This window comes from Trachinotus anak, unplaced genomic scaffold (genome assembly GCF_046630095.1).
Source record: "Trachinotus anak isolate AG129_WGS33_773 ecotype Australia unplaced genomic scaffold, CSIRO_AGI_Tana_v1 ptg000011l, whole genome shotgun sequence".
NCBI lineage: Eukaryota > Metazoa > Chordata > Actinopteri > Carangiformes > Carangidae > Trachinotus > Trachinotus anak.
Window position 1 is genome coordinate 17,750,405 of NW_027273862.1, and position 19,058 is coordinate 17,769,462.

A 19,058-nucleotide genomic window follows, 5' to 3' on the forward strand; every position below is an offset into this window, starting at 1 on the left:
TTAGGAGCAGGAGAAAGTAGGTGTGTTGATGAAACAGAAATGTAGAGGAGACTCAAATAATACTAGAATGACTGAGTGATGCTGAGCTGAAACAAATAGAAAGAACAGCTCATTCTGTCTCTCTTTTTTTTTTTTTGCAATCTCCCAGTGGCTACACACAGACTCAGAGAGATAAGTAACTTATGGGACAAACCAGTTCTCTGCTAGTATATATGTTAAATTGTCATATGTGCCTTATACAATCCTGAATGCTCCTTCAAATTTTCAACTAAATCAACTTAAGAGTTAATCTCATCCTGGGATTGAATTAGTGCCAAGACGATTTCAGCGACGAGGATGGACTGAAGGAATACAAACAAGCTGAGGGAAAAACACACAAAGCCTTGAGCTTTAACTTTTGATAAGCCCCTAACACTGCAATCAAAACATCTGCTATCTTAAAACAAGTGACATTGTAATCCCAAAGGACAAAGACTAAATCTCTCTCGCTCTCTTGTAGGAATGATGCGAAAGGATAAAAAGAGAGATGGCTATTCAAAAGGGAAACTTGATTAAACTGCATGCTGCCTTGCTCCAAACCTCACTCACTAAACCTCAATAACTACGAGTGTCTGTCAGATTCCCTTCAATCCACATGCAGAAACCCCTTGAAAGCACATATATAGCATGCCAACAACAGTCTCCAGTTGCAAACCCCATGGTTTTATTGTTCGGACAGTTTACAGTGTCCACTGATGTGATCAGTTACATCATCAATACGAGACCTTAGTGAGAGGCTTCCTCTTGGTTTTCTCCCTGAGGCCAAAACAGAAGGACTTTGATGGCCAGTGGGGTCTCTAATAAAGTTTAGTTTGCTCCATGCTAAAAGCAGAGTAACTCAATCTCCCAACACTGCTTACCTCTTTTCTAAAAGTCTGTGACATACAGCTTGTTTACAGAACTAATTAAGTCAAAGCTGTTGTATATTAAAATGGCCAGGGCATTTTTAAGAGGCAGCAGTAATGAAAACAGAGTGGCAAAAAATGCTTGACTAACTTGCCCCTGACTCTCTTTTATCTACATTGTTGCTACAAAAGGAGTGGCCATCACCACACTGGATATTTGGAGGAACTAGGTTAGGGAGAGAGAACATCTACTGCTTCAAACAACTTACTCTTGGATAAACAGTTTTGCACTTGATCAAACTTATTTGAAGTATTGAGAGCAATCTCTGTTTGTTCTTGGTTGTTGTTCTGTCTGAAAAGCGCGGCCAGCAGAGGCTGAGGCTGATGGGCAGAGGAACAGATGGTCTGAACATGGGACTCTTTTGTTTAATTGTGGATGTGGCTTTTCTCTCTCTTTTTTTTTTTTTTTTTTTTTTTTTATCAGGGAAGATCTGGGGCTCATTTGGCCAAGGGAGAGGCTGTCTAACTGGGCTCTGCAAGAAAGGACTTTACTTGTATCTCTGTTCAAGTGTTTGAAATGGATATTTAGAAGCATGTTCCCATACACACTCAACCCCCTCCACCCTCTCTCAAAACTATGCATTAAGGGGAATTTTCAGGTATCATTTGCCTTTAACTTTGTGATGAAAGCAAGGGCTTCTAAAAGTGAGATGCATTAGGGCTGTGCCCTTATGCTCAATGAGCATAAGTAAAGGACCCTCCATGATATGAGTAATACTAGCCTCTCGGTAGTGTATAAGGTACTTGATTTTAGAGTGTTTTCTAGACAGAGTGTTGTGCTTTGTGCCTCTCAGTAGTGAAGTGTAATATGGAATCATTTTTCCAGTAGACTGTCCATAGTTGAAGTGAAAGGTCCAGACTAGTGGTCCCTCAAGAATATGTTAACAGTATGGCCTTTCTCTTGCAAAGAGCCCTTGAAAGAGTCATTTTGATGTCATAGCAGTAAATTTGGTTGTTGTGCCAACTGCTGTTTGAAACCAGAAGTTTTCATAAGAACAAACTGTGTTATGAAGGGGTATGGCGCCCCATATAATACCTGAAGAGAAACTGCTCTTTAGAAAAAAGCCACAAGTAGTATCTCATTTTAGGGGTGCTAAAAGGTGATGGAGTAACAATTTATTTCAAGTGAGATTGAAGAGGTTAAAAAAAAAAAAAGAAGATAAAATGAAAGGAGAGGATGGGGAGTTGTCAGTTAGAGGAACAAGCAGAGGAGGAGGTGGTGAATGGAGAGGGATGTGCCTGACACTCGGCACACCCAGCAGGATAACGTTAGCTTCACACAGGCAGCCAGGCTCGCAGCCTTGACCACTGCCAGTTACCAAGCCTGGATTACCCTGCACTGTCTGACTATGTCCAGTGACTTGCAGCCTGGGTGGTCTCTCGCTGTTCCGCTTTGTACTGTATCACATAAGGCACACACAAGCATACACACACTGATCAGGTATGATAATGCTTGGCATGAGGTGCACAGGTTGAAAATCTCATAAAAAATAAGAAATAAGGAATTAGGAGAAAAAGAAACGATGCTACCCATACAGCACAATGACAATTTAAGTTTCAGTGTCTCTTGTGCTGTGTGAAAGCATGCCACGTTGCCCTTCTGGGACCAACCCATTTCCGAGGCATTTACCAGCCTCTTTCATGTCCCCCACCTCCAGGCTCTTCTCCATCAACAGGACTCATTAGCTGTTGTTACTTTCCCCCCTTTTTTTGTTCATTAAGATGTGCTAATTATTCTCCTCCATATTCTCAAGCCCTCACGATTATCAACAGGCAATTAACATTTGATGAGAGTGATGAGTGTTAGTTTGACACAAAAAAAATGAAAGATAAAAGCAACATACAAAAGCGAAAAAGATGAGAAGCTAACAGAAGTTAGCGATTGATATTTACTTTAATGTTTAATTTTATTGATCGCCATTAAATCCAGACATTTGGCTCATGATGACAGCAGTAGTGCAGTAATTATACTGAAGAAATGTAGTAATCAGCATGGACAAAGGTGAGAGGTGTAAGCTGCTGAGTGTTACAGGGCCAAGAGAAACACATTCACTGACCTGGATCTGCTGCTGGAGGAGGTTGATTTTGTGCTGCTGCTGAAGAAGCTGCTGCTGTTGTCTTGCAATCTGATTGGAAAGAAGAAAAGAAATAAAGATGGTGAATTAAATGATTCCTTTTAATGCTTTGGTTCTGTTTTTTTTCTATGGGAACTGTTTTGCAACAGCAAGCTGAGCACCAGAGATTGTAGAGGTAGGTGACAGTGTGTGTGTGCAAGTAGATGACACGTTGCATGTTAAAAAATGGCAGATTAGTGAAATAGAAGAACTATTATTTCTCTTGTCTTACAGAATATATTCTTCTAACTAAATTGCTACAAAATCTGAACAACATTTTTTTAATTTTCTAAATGAACATGGATCAAAAACAGAGGTAAAAGAGAATAAATGATGATGAACATGGTCACAAGGTAGATAACTAGCGCAGGCAGTGTATGGGTGACAGAGGTCCCTGCCACCCCTGAGTGACGAGCAGCCACACCGCAATCCCGCTCATCCCAGCAGTCCCTCTTTCTACATGCCCACTTCATTGAGTGTGACAACCTAGTTTTAAGTGTCATTTAATTTTCATTTTTAAATATAATTACAAAGTGTTCACTGTAAGATATCGGTCGTCTGCAAATGTGTCAAGATTAATTTGTGCTGGCTTCCTCACGAGTGTCAACAGTTAATTACTGTGTTGTATCTTGATGGCTTGATGACATTCTAGCTCTCAGCGGGCTCTCTCGCTCTACCTCTCTCCCCGTCTCTCCCTCTCTCCCTTCATTTTATTAATATTCTTCTATTTCAAAATAAGATCCAATAATAAAATGCCTTATATCACTGTTCATTTATGCTGCAATGTCTACAAAGCTTACAGAGTTGAGTGTAGTTTGCAAATGAAGATCATTGATTGGAAAAAAAAAATCAATACTGTTAATGTATTATTAGTGTACTATGTCCAAATGCATCACTCCAAGGTATATGGTCTATCTCTTCATTTAACACAGGAGGGTCTGAGAGTGTGCTGAGAAAACTCTGAGTGAACTCCATGCTGATAATTGACTCATAGCCATTAGGGTGGCTGGTGATAATAAAAGTGTCGCCCGTGTGGATAGTTTGTGTCCTTATTTCTTCCCCGACATTAACACACTTCATGGCCTCTGCTAATTTGCTGATTTGTACAATATGGCTCATTGGCCTGATTTGTGCTGCAAATCTAATGCCAGGCTTGTTCTAATAGGAGTCGATTTATAAGATATAGAGGACTTCCATGTTTAATATAACGTTTAATTCACACATTCCGTCGCATTTGTTAGTACAAGTCATAATAACATTTTCCCTACCACACAGCATAAATGTGGGCGAGAGAGCATGACTGAAATGTCTGAGGCAATATAGAATATCACATCTCTTAAATGTAATATTATTCCAAATTCATAGTAAGATTTTATAGGCATACTTCAGGCATGAAAGTTAATATGAAATAGAGATTTTGTTAGGGGACGAAAAGGGAAATAAAGATAGAAATAAAAAGAAGGAAAGAAAGAAAGAAAGAAAGAAAGAAAGAAAGAAAGAAAGAAAGAAAGAAAGAAAGAGAGAAAGAGAGAAAGAGAGAAAGAAAGAAAATGGTGACAGGTTAAAAAATCTATTTGCGGGGGGAAAAAGACATACAAAGACAGATAGTGTGAGAAAAGTAAACAGTGAGTGGTTACCTGCTCCTGCTGCTGACGCGCTAACTCCATTTGCTGCCTCTGTTTCTCCATCTGTGAGGCGGCGAGCTTCTTCTGTTCATCATGGGCAGCCAGGAGCTGCTCTCGCAGGCTGATCAGCTGGGTGATCATTGTGGAGAGCTGGTGTTCCTTTTCTGCCAGGCTCTCTGGAGTCCCTAGTGAGGGAGAGAGAGAGAGAACAGTGTCAGGAGCTGAAAGACTAAACATAAGGTGGAGAGCCTGAGTCATTAACATAGATACAGGTATGTGTTATGCAAACCTGACAGAAAGATGTGTAAAAAAAAGTTTCACAGTGGGTGTAGATGTTTATAAGAGAGCCTGCAGATGACCCAGGTAATTGTAGTGTGCTAAATTTAGAAAAGTGACCATGTTGCACACAACGGTCACCATATAGTGCTATTGTACTGTACACAATGTAGTACAAAGAAAACCACACATGCAGCAGTGATTTCCCTAGCAAGTATTAAGGTCACATACAGTCTGGAGTTGACTATTTCACTGAAGCTGTTGGTCACAGCTTTCATTGTTCCCGGCACATAGACAAAATGCTGCAGGGAGCTGTCAAATTGAGGTGGCAGCTTATGTCAGACTACCAGGCGTGAATAAAAAGAAAGTGTTTAGAGTCAGTGTTTGCACTGGCCTCCACACTGCGCAATTTTTCATTATATGGCCATTCCAGCAACCCATTAGAGGAGGAATCCTTTGCAGATTTCTACTGAAATGAATGTGCAAACCTGTCAAAAAACTGAGCCATAAACTTTAGTGTTTACACACCAAAAAATTCTTTGAATGCACCATGGCAATCATCAGTAAAGAGATTTGTATCATAATCAACACTGAACAACACACACTTTATTTTATTATCTGTGTAGTTACTGCATACTTCAAAAAGAAATGCAATGACAGACCAATAGACTTGCTTCTCCGTCTAAAGTCACATGTCCACACTGTGTGTGATAGAGAGAGCACTGCTCTCTCCCTCCGCCTAATCAATGCTAAGTGATCCTACCATTGACTTACACAGCCAACATAATTGCCAGTGAGAGGCTAGACAGTAACTCACTCTCCTCCCACTGCACTCCTGTGTGACAAGCTGATCTGGGGGAACATACAAGAAAAGAGATGGGAAAACCGACAGAAGCGACAGAGAGAGACAGTAAGAGAGACGGGGAGAAGGATAAAAGCATAGAGATCCAGATAACAGTACAGTGAAGTCTGGCCTGGGGCCAACAGGAGCTGAATTCTTTCCTGGGTGTCTTCCTCTCGTCTCTGGCCACATCTGTCTTGAGTTTCTGCGAGAGCTCCCATGGGCCCTCTCCACTCAAACTATTTTAATTTGACTAAACACCTGATTTATTTTATCTCTCCGATGAGAAAAGCCGTTTGTCTTAATAGGGCCTGTCAACCTCCAGATCCCATTCAGGGCAATTTACTGGCACGCTTGTCTGAACCTCGGTTCGCCTCACTCTGCCTCCACTGCCTGCTGCAATGGAAGAGAGCTGCAATTCTCCATTTATCCTGCTAACGAAAAAAGCACCTAAAAGCAGCTATTCATTGGCCCTGCGTGCAGTTTCCAAGGCCTGAATTGACTTCTTATTCACCCGAGTACACTTGTTGTGAATGGCTTATCTGTAAAATTGATACAATCAGCAGCAATTTTATTAACCTTTGGCTGTGTCAGTGAAGGAGCTGCCTTTTTACAGATACATCAGTCGTTGTCACAATAAATACTGGCTATCAATACTGTAGTAGGGAAGGAGGGATGGACTAAAGAAAGAAACAAAGAAAGACAGAGAAATAGAGAAACAAAGAACAGACAAAAAGAAAGGTGAAGATGGGGGCCATCAGGCCTCGAGGCCAGGATAGGTGACCTTTAGCTGGGAACCAAATATCTGGACTCCTATCCTGTCTCACTCTGTCTAATTACACATTTCTGATGATTGCTTACTACTGTAGGAGTGTCAACATTGTTAAAATAAATAAAAAATTCAAAAATTAGCTGGACCTTACAGGACCTATATTTTATGCCCATGTGCATGAATTAGCAGGGGGACTGGGTCCAAAGAAGGATCTGATGGGGTAGTCTGAGTGTGGAGAGCTCACTTCTGCCTGGACACCAGAAGAATACTAACAGAGGGTCCATTGTTTTGATGTTGAGCTGAATTGTGGGAAGTCAGAACTGCCCTCTGTACTGCAGTCTGGACCTTCCCTCTTTACTAATTTTACTTGTAACTATTTATTTAGTTTTGTCTCTTTTGCATATTTTTTTTTTTGCCACAATCAATGCTGAAATATCAACAAGAAATGATCAGATTAGTGGTAAATGCTAGAGAAAAAGATTTAAACAACTCTTGGCATCTGAATATCTAAATATGGAAACGTGGTAGAAGAATTTTACCTTAGAGACTATAGTAGCAGCTTAGGAGAAAATCAGACTCATATGTTTTTTGTTGGCTGGTTAGTGTAAAAATCTCTTTCTTCCTGCTTTAAATTATGGATCAGCTTTAAAATCCAGATAAAACTTTTATTGGGTGGTACAGAAGAGGAGAGTCGTGGTCTGTGTCTAACCAGCCTGCTGACAAAAGAGGCCGTTTCCTGCATATTGCATGGCTTTTAACAGCAGTGGGGCTGGGGTCTGCCCGTTAACATGTCTCCTCACATTGCGCTTCCGATGGCAGACAGACAGCCCAGAGATGCCTTGGCGCTACATAAACTGGCCCAGACCTAACATGTTGTGACATCCTCCTGTTAGACGACTGAGGCTCAGTAGGACAATACCAGCCTGACAGAAGAGGAGGATCCCAGGAGTGAGTGGTCAAGCTGCGCTGGCGCTTTTCTTGTTTTTCTCCCAGGCCACAGTTTTAACTTCAGAAATGTTAAATTGATAAATAGGAGGATATGATGGTAAAGCTGTGTTGTTCAGTTTCAGCCCATTCAGCGTTCACCTTTTGAGATTCTTGCCTCTTTTAAACGTCACAAAGTAGGGCAGAAAACATCGACGGGTGACTAAATAAATGATAAGAGGAAAACAAGCAGAGCCATGGTTGCTTGGGGAGGGATGGGGGTATTTGAGCCTTGGGGTCTTTGGATAAAAGGCACTTTGTAGGGGTGCGATTTGTTCTGTCCAATACCCACATCTCCCTCTCTCTTGGCTCCCTCCTCTCTGCTCTAATCAAGCAGTCTCTAATTTGGGTTCCAAGTCCAGTACCGGGGAAAAAGAAGGAGGCTTGTTACTTTGAAGAGTCCCGAGTGAATAACACAGATAAAAGATTCAGGCACAAAAAAAGAAGAAAAGCGAGGGAGGGTGAGGGTGAAAAGGGGGAAAATCACAAGGCACCCTATTCTCTCCCCTTCCTTTGGTTAGGACAGCTGAGCCATTATGACCAGATCTGAATTGAGTTTTTTAGCGCCAGAAGACTGGAATTTCTTTGTCTCTCTATCAGTCATCCATTGTGGATGCTTCCATATGCTGCAAGCCCATCTTAAGTAAATTAGGACTTGTCTAAATGCTACGATTGTACCAAGCTGTATCCACACACACACTGCACATAACTTGAATGCCTTGCGTGCTGAGGCTCTTTCTCTCTGCTCTCTCCTAAAGGGTGTGTGAATGTAGACACGAGTGTGTACAGATGTGTGTTGCGTGCTGCTCCAATCGATAAAAGGTACATGCCTCAGAGTAAATGCACACGTGTGTGAACTCTGCGGTCATCTGACCCTTTGTCCATTCTTTCAGTGGAAAACACAAAGAGCCAATTGAGTAGCAGCTAATGGCATCTATTGGTACCTTCTTTAGTGTTCAAAATAGAAAGATTTCTCCAAAACCATAAAACTGCTTCAACAAAAGCATGAATCGCAAGCCGGTCTTTGTACCAAATTCATTTTTGAGATACTGAATACGATTGAATCATTTTATCCATTGGTCAAAAAAAAGTCATATTAAGGATCTACATTGGCAGAAATCCAAGATAGAATAACAAGAGCTCGTTTTATGGTATCCATTTGCTTTTAACTACTATAAACAGTTGTTCATCAATGCTACAAAGCCATATGTGTTTCCAGTAATATGGTGTTAACATGTCTCCTTGTCCTGAAACCAAGACAATATGAACAACAGCTGCTTTACCTGGCTTGCTGCCTCTGCCATGATATAAAAGCTGTTAATCTTGCCAATAAAACCCCATTAACAAGCATGAGCAATGACTCACAAGCACATGTCATCCACTGGCAGCAATGATTCTCAGTCCCTAAGCTTTCCTATATGGTGTGACTAGTTCGCACTGAGAAACTGCCCCTCATCTTGTTGAAAAAGTCAACTCAAATTTTTAAAACCAATTAAGCTTAAGTGCTTGAGACTTTTTACTGCTACTTACTTTTTGGAAATGGTAATGGTTGTCTGGTATTATAAGCCTCTTATGGTATATCTATATGTCTATCTGTACGTGTGTGTGCATATATATTTGAATATTGACAGATGTGATTATAATCATTTTAATGGCTCAGCACATGATTTTTTACATAAATATCCTGATTGGCATGTGGAGAGGTTATTAATAAAAATACACTTCATCTGCTGTGGTTCTGCTGTTCATGCTGAACACCGATGGAGACTAATATTTTGATGATAGAGGAAGCTTCACTCTTCAGTATAATTATGCTAATGTAAAAGCTCTAGCACTTCACTGTCTGTCCATGACACAGGACAAGGTACTTCATCAAAGCCAAGATAGAGGCTCGACCTGAGAAGATAATGCCACAGGGAATGGCAGTGACCCTGAAATTAACACCGAAGACAGAAAAAACCCCACAAAGTTTACTTCTGTTCTTTCAATCACTGAACTCTGTACTACAGTGCGACAAACCAGATATCCTGACACCATGGAGAATGTTGTATGTGTGTGCATGGCAGCATACAGCAAAGATCATTACATGAGAACAAAGATTGTCTCCAATCTTTTTATTCATCTCTCATAGCCTTTACGATGATGAGTCTGACCCCTGCCCCTTAAATTATAAAAAGCATACACAGTTTTCAAGGTCTACATCATAGAAATGGTGTAAAGCCTGCGATACAGTGATCAAGGCAACAGCTTACTGTCTGAAAAACCTTGGAAGTGAATTAAGAGCTAGATGTTATCTCATTCTTTTCAGAGAACATTTATTCATTGGTCTTATCTATACAGCTGATAATTAAAGTAAAACATACTTGTTTCCTTAGACTGTGCAAAAGAGATCTTTCAAAAGACTTTGAGACTGTTGTCTTTAATGGATAAATGTATCAACGATGCCAGTGTTTTGTCTGGGTTTTAATCCAGATCACAAGTGATAGACTGAAAAAGCTGAACAGGAAGCAAAGAGAGCTGAGACCAGTACAGGTCTTCACAAAGTAGTATACAAGAACACCTGCTTGGTTCTCAAGCTGTCACTGAGACACACATCTATTTAGTACATCTATACTAGTAACTAGAGGTGCAACACAAAGTCTTCACTCTTGTAACAGAAACAATCTGACCCTATACCAGCAGATGCTAGAAACCCTTCATGCCACATTTTCTGTTTTAAATTCTGTTTTGGACACTATTTATACTTCTATAAGAAAAAGTTGTAGATGAAGATGTATAAGCTGCTCATGAAATATACAAAATAAGAAGTATAACATATACTATTAACAATGTACCTTATGATAAGGCATGATTGTTATTTTAACCTCGCCTTCAGAAAAGAAAAAAAGGTAACGAAAAGCTGAAATAAAAGGTAATGGTCTGTGTGGAAATAAAATGGGAAGTTTTAACAGTAGTAAAAAGCAGTCAGATTTTATTTCTCAGTGGAGGTTATGCTTATGTGTCTATGAAAAAAAAACAAAACGAAGAATATCAAAAAAATTTTGAAAAGTTCTCTTACCCAATTCGCATGGACTTTTAAAATGGTCCCCAACTCATTCTTATGTGCTGTCAACTTGTGCAAGGTGCCAGAAAAAATAACACCTGTGCAAGTTGTTCAGGAGTGTGACAAACAAGCCACGTTACATCATTCAAAAAAGATTTAGAGCTTGCACATTCAATGGGAGAAGATCCACGTGAAAATAAGGTTGAAATGAAGTGTCTAGAAAAAATGAGAATCTGAAAGCTTCTCATTGACATTTTGCATGCTCTTTTGGATGATCCCTAAAATGTAGATGTTTGCATCTGTTCAGAGTGTATTCATTGACACCCTTATTATTAATGTAGGCCAGTCCTTCAGCAGGTTTTCATGGCTGTGAAGGTACAGGTCGCTTTGCTGAGGGATCTTAACATATAAATATAAATATTTTGGATATGTTTCCTTTTATTAATGAAATAGGTGTGTTTTTATCAGCTTCACAAATGTTTTACATTCTCTGCAGGCAAAGACAGGATTAATATGCTTGATTGTATGAAATGTATTATACAACTTTTAAAGTCATTAGTTAAGCCATGACAAACCACTGGGATATAATTCACAACAGAAACTGAAAATTCTATTCCTATAACACACATACACACACACACACACACACACGCACACATACATAGACAAACACAAACACACAAGCACAGCACTTCCTTCTTTACCTCCATTGCCACAAGCTAAATTCCTCAATTCATTAGAGGAGAAAAACACACAGTCCAACACTCTCATACATTCATCTGGCAAATGTGGCCTGAGGAATAATGATTTACTGTGGCTCATATTTCACCTGAGTGCACAGGGCAAACAGTTGACTGAAGTGTTGTGGAGAAAATGCTAACTGAGGCATTTTTGACTGGAGCAACTGGACAGATACTGTTTTGTGCTGTTTGTGTGAATGTTTTTGTATGTTTGGGTAGATATAATAAACATAATATTCATATACAGCATGTTGTTAAAATACAGAAAGCATTTGAAATCTACTACCCAGAATTCTTTTCCTGCTTATTTCTAAAGCTACACAAGTCAGTGTCACTGGGAAATGTGTGCACAGATATTGTGCTGTGTATCTCCAGTTGCACAGAAACCTCACTTTATGGAAGCCATTAAGAATAAGTTAAATTTTAAAGTGAATAATCATGTTTTGAAGCATACTCATATGGCTGAACAATATGGGCTCTGTGTTCACACAGTGGACTCCTTTCTGTCTGTGCGGGAGTAAAGCCAGCACAGGTAGGGCCAGCATCAAATCAGTCTCAGCTGCCACCCTGCCTTGCCCTATGTTCTCCTCCTAAAGAGCTTCCACTTATCTGCCTGCCACAGGACTGTCTGTCTGCACCCAACCACTGTCATGTGGACACCATTCTCAAATTGATTGTGACAGTGCAAGAGTCCTGATTTTTCTGCTTCAGAATTCAAGCAGCCATTTCAACGCTGGTGTAATGTTGAGCTTCTTTCATATATATATATATATATATATATATATATATCTTTCATATATATATATATTAGCAAATTCCAAGAGAATGAATACAGCTTGTGTTCCAATTTAGTAACTACATATTTTCCTTCAGTTTGAGTAAATGCTTGAGCATTTTGCAATTTTTTTTTTTTTCCCCAACGGGGGGCCGGGAGACTGGCACTCAGCAGGGAAACTTAAACAGCTCTGTTGAGTGTGAGGCTCAAAGACCCTGCACAGAGCAAGCAAGCAACAGAGGGCAACCTTATCTACCATAGGACACTGTGTACTATATTTGTATACATGTGACACAATGTGTAGCCTATGTGTATGTATACATACATACATTCACACTGCAATTAAGTATGGGATTATAACCATCCTAAATCGTGTGTTGAATGGGGGCTTTTTCTTTGAGCTATATAATTATAAATGTCGAGTCAAATATCCACGTCAGAAATTGTTTTCTCTCCCTGTCTCCCCCTCCCTCTTGCACTCCTCCTTCCACCTTGCCTCCTATTATCTGCTACTTTCTGTGGTTTGGAGCCCTTCCAGCTGGCCTCCCTTTCTTGCTCTGTGGTTTTGTTCAGGAGATTTCATCTCTCTCCTCATCGTTCCTGCAGATTGACAGCTAAGCTCAGGTATGAAAACAAACAGCTCTGGAATTGACTGGTGAAAAGAAATCCACCACTAATGCTCCTTCACAAACTCTCCTTCTTTTTCCTGCAACTGTTGATGCTAAGCCCCTCGCAGCTTACAAGAAAAGGTGGTGGAGATTTGAAATCATTACCTCTTAATAACACCATTCTACATGTCTGGCTTAAGCACACTGCCTCTACTGGATTATTGCTCTTGTTTCTACCGACTCAAAAACCTGGAAAATGTCTCTACCTCGGAAACAGCACATTATGTAGCCAAACACCCACATGACAATAAGATATAATTATAGATGTGTCATCTGTAAGATGTACATGGTTGGGTGGGTTAGGAGGCTTTGAAAAGTAAATCTCTGATGCTGTTGATACTATTGTTTTGTTTTGTTTGTTTACTGTACGTGCGTGTGCACCTCAACAGGATAAAGTATTCGGGGCATGTTTCAACACAGCAGCAGTAAAAGAATGTCTTTCTTTTCATGGGTAAAGCCTCGGGTCAAATTCTGTCACACTCATTGTTTTGCATTATTATTTGATTTCTAAGAGCGAGACAAAATTATTTTCTCACCCTTCAGATTCCAGCACTTGCCTCTGCAATAACACAATTACTTGTCTTTCAAGGTTTGATGGAACAATGTCAAAAGGTAGCCTACAAGGTGCTCAGTATAATTGTTTAAAGAATCGGTGAGCGATTAGCACAGAATATACAAGGCCACTCTGCCAGTAGGTACTGTAGTCTGTATCTGAATGTCTGTCTTTATTCTCTTCTTTCTTTTATTCATTTAAAAACCTACAGGCATGTTTGCCTTGTGTACTGATTTTAACCTAACAATTAATGGAACCTCTGATTCATCATAACACTTTAGATCTTAATCATAAGGTGTTTTCTGCTTGGTACCTTTGTTTGCGTTTTAATTAAGTGGACCTTGTGCGTCTCCAACCCTGGGCTTCTTTTTAATTGCCCGTATTTACATCAGGCAGACATCAAACGCAGAGAGAGAGACATTTGTAAGGGGGAGCACAAAGCAGCCCTTTGAAATGTCTACAGTCATATGAAATTGCATGCTAATTAAAAATCTAAGGCTGCCACTGTGATAGGAGAAGCATTTATATTTGTAACTGTGGTGTATAGACTGTCTCCATAACTCATCAACAGACAGAGGCCATAGTGTTTATTATCAGACTCCCTACCTGTTTACAAACCACCAAGTAACCTTCCCGTTCCCATTCATCAGAAGAAATGCCCTGCCTGTAATTTAACAGACCAGCTTTCAAAAGGCTAAATCATTTTAAACATTTTACCCAGTGCACTTTGATCTACAGTGGCACACAGTATATTAGGGCAGGTACAATGAATCTAGTTTACCAAGCAGTGATTTATCCTTCAGTTCATTAAGGTTATTGCCAATGAATATACTTATTAGAACATTCAACAGCCTTTTTTCCCCTTTCCCCTGTAAGTGGAGAAAGTGTAATTCAATAATTAAAACCAAACACTAGTTTTATTTATGTATGTCACACATTTTTTAGAAAAAGGAACAATTAAGCATTGACCAAAATCACCTGCACAGCAGTGCAATGAGCTATTTTTATAGGTCTGTGAGTACTATTCATGAAATGTTAATTTAAAAAAAAAAAAGAAATAAAGCATTTCAGCTTTCTATTGAGAATGCACTGAATTCATATTGTCTAGATGGTTGTCAAGAAATAAAAACAAGACACAGGGAGAGCGCAGGATCCAGTGACAGCCTGGTGTTATCACCCAGCTGGTATTGTGCTTTCCTGTGCTGTATAAACACACCAGCTCTCAGTAACAGTCAGTGCTAAGGACTGAGCAGCAGCCCGGCCCATCCTCAGCCCACCTTCACGCTGTCATAAACAGAGATTTTGGGGGAGTGTGGAGTTGCGCTTTGCTGTGCAGCCCTTGATGCTCTGCGCAGGGCGTTCACTGTAAGAGTCAAGACATTCCTCTCAAACACAGGCTCACTGAGGAGACGACTCTGTGCGTCTCCGCATCTTCTCCTCTCCTCTCTGAGAGGCTCCTCTCCTCTCGGCTTAGCCGTGCTCTGTTTACATGGAGCATGCTTTTGGTCCAGCAATTACCAGAGCGGCGTGAACGCACTGCATGTGCCAGAGCAGAGTCGCTAGGCTCAGGGCCGTTTGAAGGGACAACAACAATAAACTGCTGACAAGCACGGAGCGCCTCAGAATGGGTCTAAATGGGCTGGAATTTTGAAGACAGCAGTTTGGACAGAGTCTGGCATTCCAACAAAAGATAAGGGAGGAGAGAAATGAATAAGGAGGGCAGCCAAAGGCCTTTGTTTTATTTCACAGTACAAGGCTGTTTCTGAGATTATACAGTACATAGATTATGTATGTCTGATAGGAATGAGGGACTTGTTAACACGGCTTAAAGTGGTGTTTGTATAGCAAATCTGCTTGGTTTTATGCAATCATTGTCGTCCTACCTTTTACTTCTGCCAAAAGTTCACTGGTGTTTAGCCTCTCCATCTTCTCTTTCCACTCTTTAGAAAGAAGTTTCTCCATGCATGAGGATTCTAAAAAATGTAAAAAGAAAAGAAATATAAGAAAATATGAATTAATAAATTATTTTTGAGGCTCTTTAAAATTATGGAATAGTATGTATGGAAATTAAAAGCCTATTCACTTAAATGGAATTTAAAGAAAGACGATATCAGATCGAAGAGCAGTATTTACTTAGACGGTATTGCACGGCAAACATTAAAAGAGACTCAGTCTGTCGGTTGAGAGATGAGGTAAGGGTGGAGCGAGGCGGGAAGCAGGCATTGTGGGGATAGCATAAGGGCAGAGACACACATTAAGTGGGAGGCAAAGAGTGAGACTGGGTACGTCCGAGCGTTCACATAGCTGCCAATGATGAAAACAATTAACATTTGTCCAGCAGACAATGAATCAGAGGAGGAATGGCTGCAATCTGCCATGCTGTCGCTGGGGTAGCTGATAAAGAACACACTGAGCCAGCCGACCCAGGCCTCCACCATCCCTGCACTGCTTAGGGGTCAGCCTGTTCCCATCAAACACCGGCAGCATGAGAAAGCCTCCACCCCTCCACCTTGAGCTACTGTCTCCACAAACTGCCTCTAATCTGAACCAGATCTAGACATGTAGTATCCAGTCCTGTTCTGGGAGAACAATTAACAAACTGTCTATTTGATAGATTTAAAAAAGACTCTTCTGATTTCTGTAGAAATCTTCATATCTTGCCTGAGGATGATATAATTTGTAAAACAGTGATTTTCTAGACTTGGATAAATGTTAAACCAAAGCAGACAAACCAATTATTATCACAAAGCCCAGGGGTGCAATAATGAATAGTCTAACCACATATCTAATAGTGGATCATTTATGAACACAGTTCTGACACCAAAAGCACACAATTCATAAGCATGTTTATATTTTAAATGGCGTCACTGAGGAGGTTTTTTCTCAGTCTAATGTAGCTGTCATGTGTTTTTGTTTCCATGTTGCGCATAATGTGAATCTCAGAGAAGCAGGGAGAAGGAACAGAGGTCTGTCACTAGACGCAGTATTGCGGACTCTTCCATTTTCGCCATTATCACCCTTGACATCAGACACAGAGAAGATTTATACAGTTTAGAATGTATACAAGAGTTGTTTCCTTTTATCCCGCTGTAACATCTCTTGCCCTCCATTTCCACAAACCAAACACTGTTTCTCCCTCTGACAAACACTGACTTCAGAGGAACTGGGAGTAACAGGGGGTCAGTAGTTCTTGTGGCCTTGTTTAAGGATGGCTTTCAGAGAGATCAAGCAGAGTGACCGTTTTGTTTGATTGTCCACTTCCTCCAATGTGATGGGGGTCGACAGGACATCTTCAGCTCAGGGTCATTATAACATTACTTCTGCTTTATTGACTTTCCAATTCCCAACTCACAGTTTGTCCCCTTGACCCTAAGAGAGGAAGAGAGAAAAGACTATGTATGTTGTATGTGTTTGTGTGTGTTAACTCCCTCCATGGCGCAAAGATCACAGATCTTAAAACAGGGGTTAAGGGCAGGGGGAGTAGTGCCTCTTCCCTGGGTGAGACAGCTTCCTCTTCCAGAACAACACACTCCCAATACATCATAATCCTCAGACAGACAGTGCATGACATGTTCTCCCCTAAAGCACAGAAAAAGGCTTATTTTTAAAGTGGTGTAACGGGGAATTAAACAAACACAGTCAACATATGTTGATATGTACACATATGCTCCCTCTCTCTTGCGCACACACACACAGACACACACACACTTTCATCACAGATGCTGCTCCAGCACTTGATCATTAAGGAATGCACCAACTGTTGGAGATAATATGGTGCCAGCTTCCATTCTACTCCAGTCCTCCCCCTCCTTTCCACCTCCCTCCCAGGAGAGCTGCCGCTCCCTCAATTCTCCATCCCCTCCACTGGGCCAAACACGACCTGCCAAGTCCTCCAACAGGAGAGACTACAGCTGGAATGCACCGCTGTCCTCCCTGCCTTCCACCTGGGAGAGGTGAATAATGACCGGGATTAGTCTATAAAATAACTCTCAAACACCTTTCAGTGTTCAAACATTGTGGACAAAACAGGCAACCAAAAATGGATTTGGTGAAAGCGGAGCAACTTTAGCACAGGCGCACTTAAGGAAAACAGTACATGAGTCAGATGTCTGGCTTTTTTCAAAGCACCCTTCCACAGCTTATTTTTCAGAAGAATTTAGATTAATAGGAGGAATGCTATTTCAGTTTCTAAAATGCCTGTCTGTTTTCTCTGGAGAAATTATAGATGCCAATGGATGGATGCCGGTTAGTATCAACATAATAATTACTGTCAGGTTATGACACAGAGAAAATCAAGTTGACACATACTGTATTCACCGTAAAATAACAAATTATTTATGATAAAGAAATCACACTTCAACCATTTCACTGGATAGCAAATGCCGGTAGATTTGCAAGTGAAAGGCAAACATAATTATTTAAGACACTTAATGCAGAACTTCTGAAGTTTTTAGTGTAAAGAAGAGTTACACACTTGTCCTCTTAAAGTAGGACATCACATACTGGGGAATTAGCTTAAACAAGAGAAGAATCCAGTGAGTTTATTTTTATTTTCCTATGGGGGCTCTTAAATCTCTTGCACCCCCACCCCTTCCATTTCTTTCCCTCCCCCTCTCGAGATAAAATGCTCTGTGGCTGGGGAGCAGGCCATTCAGCTGGGATGAGAATGGAATGAAAACAATAGCCCTTATCAGGCTCTTATTTACATTTTCCCAGCGTCCCTGCAGTAGACAGCTTGGCTTGTCACCAAGCCCAGATCGCCCCACTGGACCCGGACCAACTTCCTCCAGCCCCAGCGATTCCAATGGTCCCTATGGACCCTTGCCTGGCACAGACCCCCTCCACTCTGCAGCTAGCACAGATAGCAACATACAAGACAAAACTGCTGGAGTGTGCGTCCAAGACGTGTTCCCATTGAGAGCAGAATGGTTTGTGGACTACTAAACCGGTGTGGGTCTCATTGTCCCTTCTCTGGGGCTGGTGCTGTATAGAAGGAAGAATGTATTGAACCCTTTCCTGAGATTTTTTGAGAGTTTCCAAGTGGCACTCAAAAGAAAGTGAATAGTCATCACTGATTTAAAATACTGTCAGATTCAGTTTGTTTATCTCCTATCAGTGCTGTCATCTCTGGTATACAGCTTTCCTATGCAGGTATTCTGTGATTGTATTAATGTGGGTGAACAGGCACAGGATTGAGACACCTAAAGCCAAGATGAGTTGGCTAGATAAGGCTATTGCTGTTTTTTTTTTTTTGTTTTTTTTTTCTAACCGTATTAAAAACAAAACTAATGATCCTCATAAATCTCAACAAAAGAATGTTACTAGGTTGATGTGTGACATAAACAAAGCTTTCAGCACCTGGCAGTCAGGGCTGCCAGAATATCATGTTCACTGTAAACCACAGTAGTGAAGCTTAGAGGCAGGTTAATTCAAACTCTCTGTCCTATATCTTTAGTGACTGACTCACTGACAGACTTGAAGGAAAATATGGATATGTTGTGATTTCTGCTCTTTGTCTGTTTCTCTGTGTATTTTACTCATATAGTATGCTCCAATAGTTATCTTGCTGACATTTTAATGCAAAAAACAATAATATTCTACAGAGTAGCGCATTCAAACGATCATTGCAGACTGTAGAAAAGCTTGAATCACAATGAATGTTTAGTTGGTGAAACACCAACTAGACAAATGAACACAGTTACAAACAAATCAAATCTTGTCAC

The 19,058-nt window shown here is 40.6% G+C and overlaps 1 protein-coding gene across 11 annotated transcripts in view; it reads right to left on the bottom strand.

The window, feature by feature from the left end:
* Nucleotides 1-19,058, bottom strand: part of sox6 (SRY-box transcription factor 6) — a 135,518-nt gene that overhangs the window by 52,004 nt on the left and 64,456 nt on the right. For 10 of the 11 annotated variants that reach the window (XM_071488587.1, XM_071488584.1, XM_071488585.1 and 7 more), the window contains 3 exons: nucleotides 15,219-15,308; nucleotides 4,696-4,868; nucleotides 3,002-3,070 (listed from right to left, as the gene is read on the bottom strand). In XM_071488587.1, coding sequence (XP_071344688.1) covers nucleotides 3,002-3,070; nucleotides 4,696-4,868; nucleotides 15,219-15,308 — 332 coding nt within the window. The remainder of the gene's footprint in view (nucleotides 1-3,001; nucleotides 3,071-4,695; nucleotides 4,869-15,218; nucleotides 15,309-19,058) is intronic. The other variant, XM_071488591.1, reaches the window with a different exon arrangement.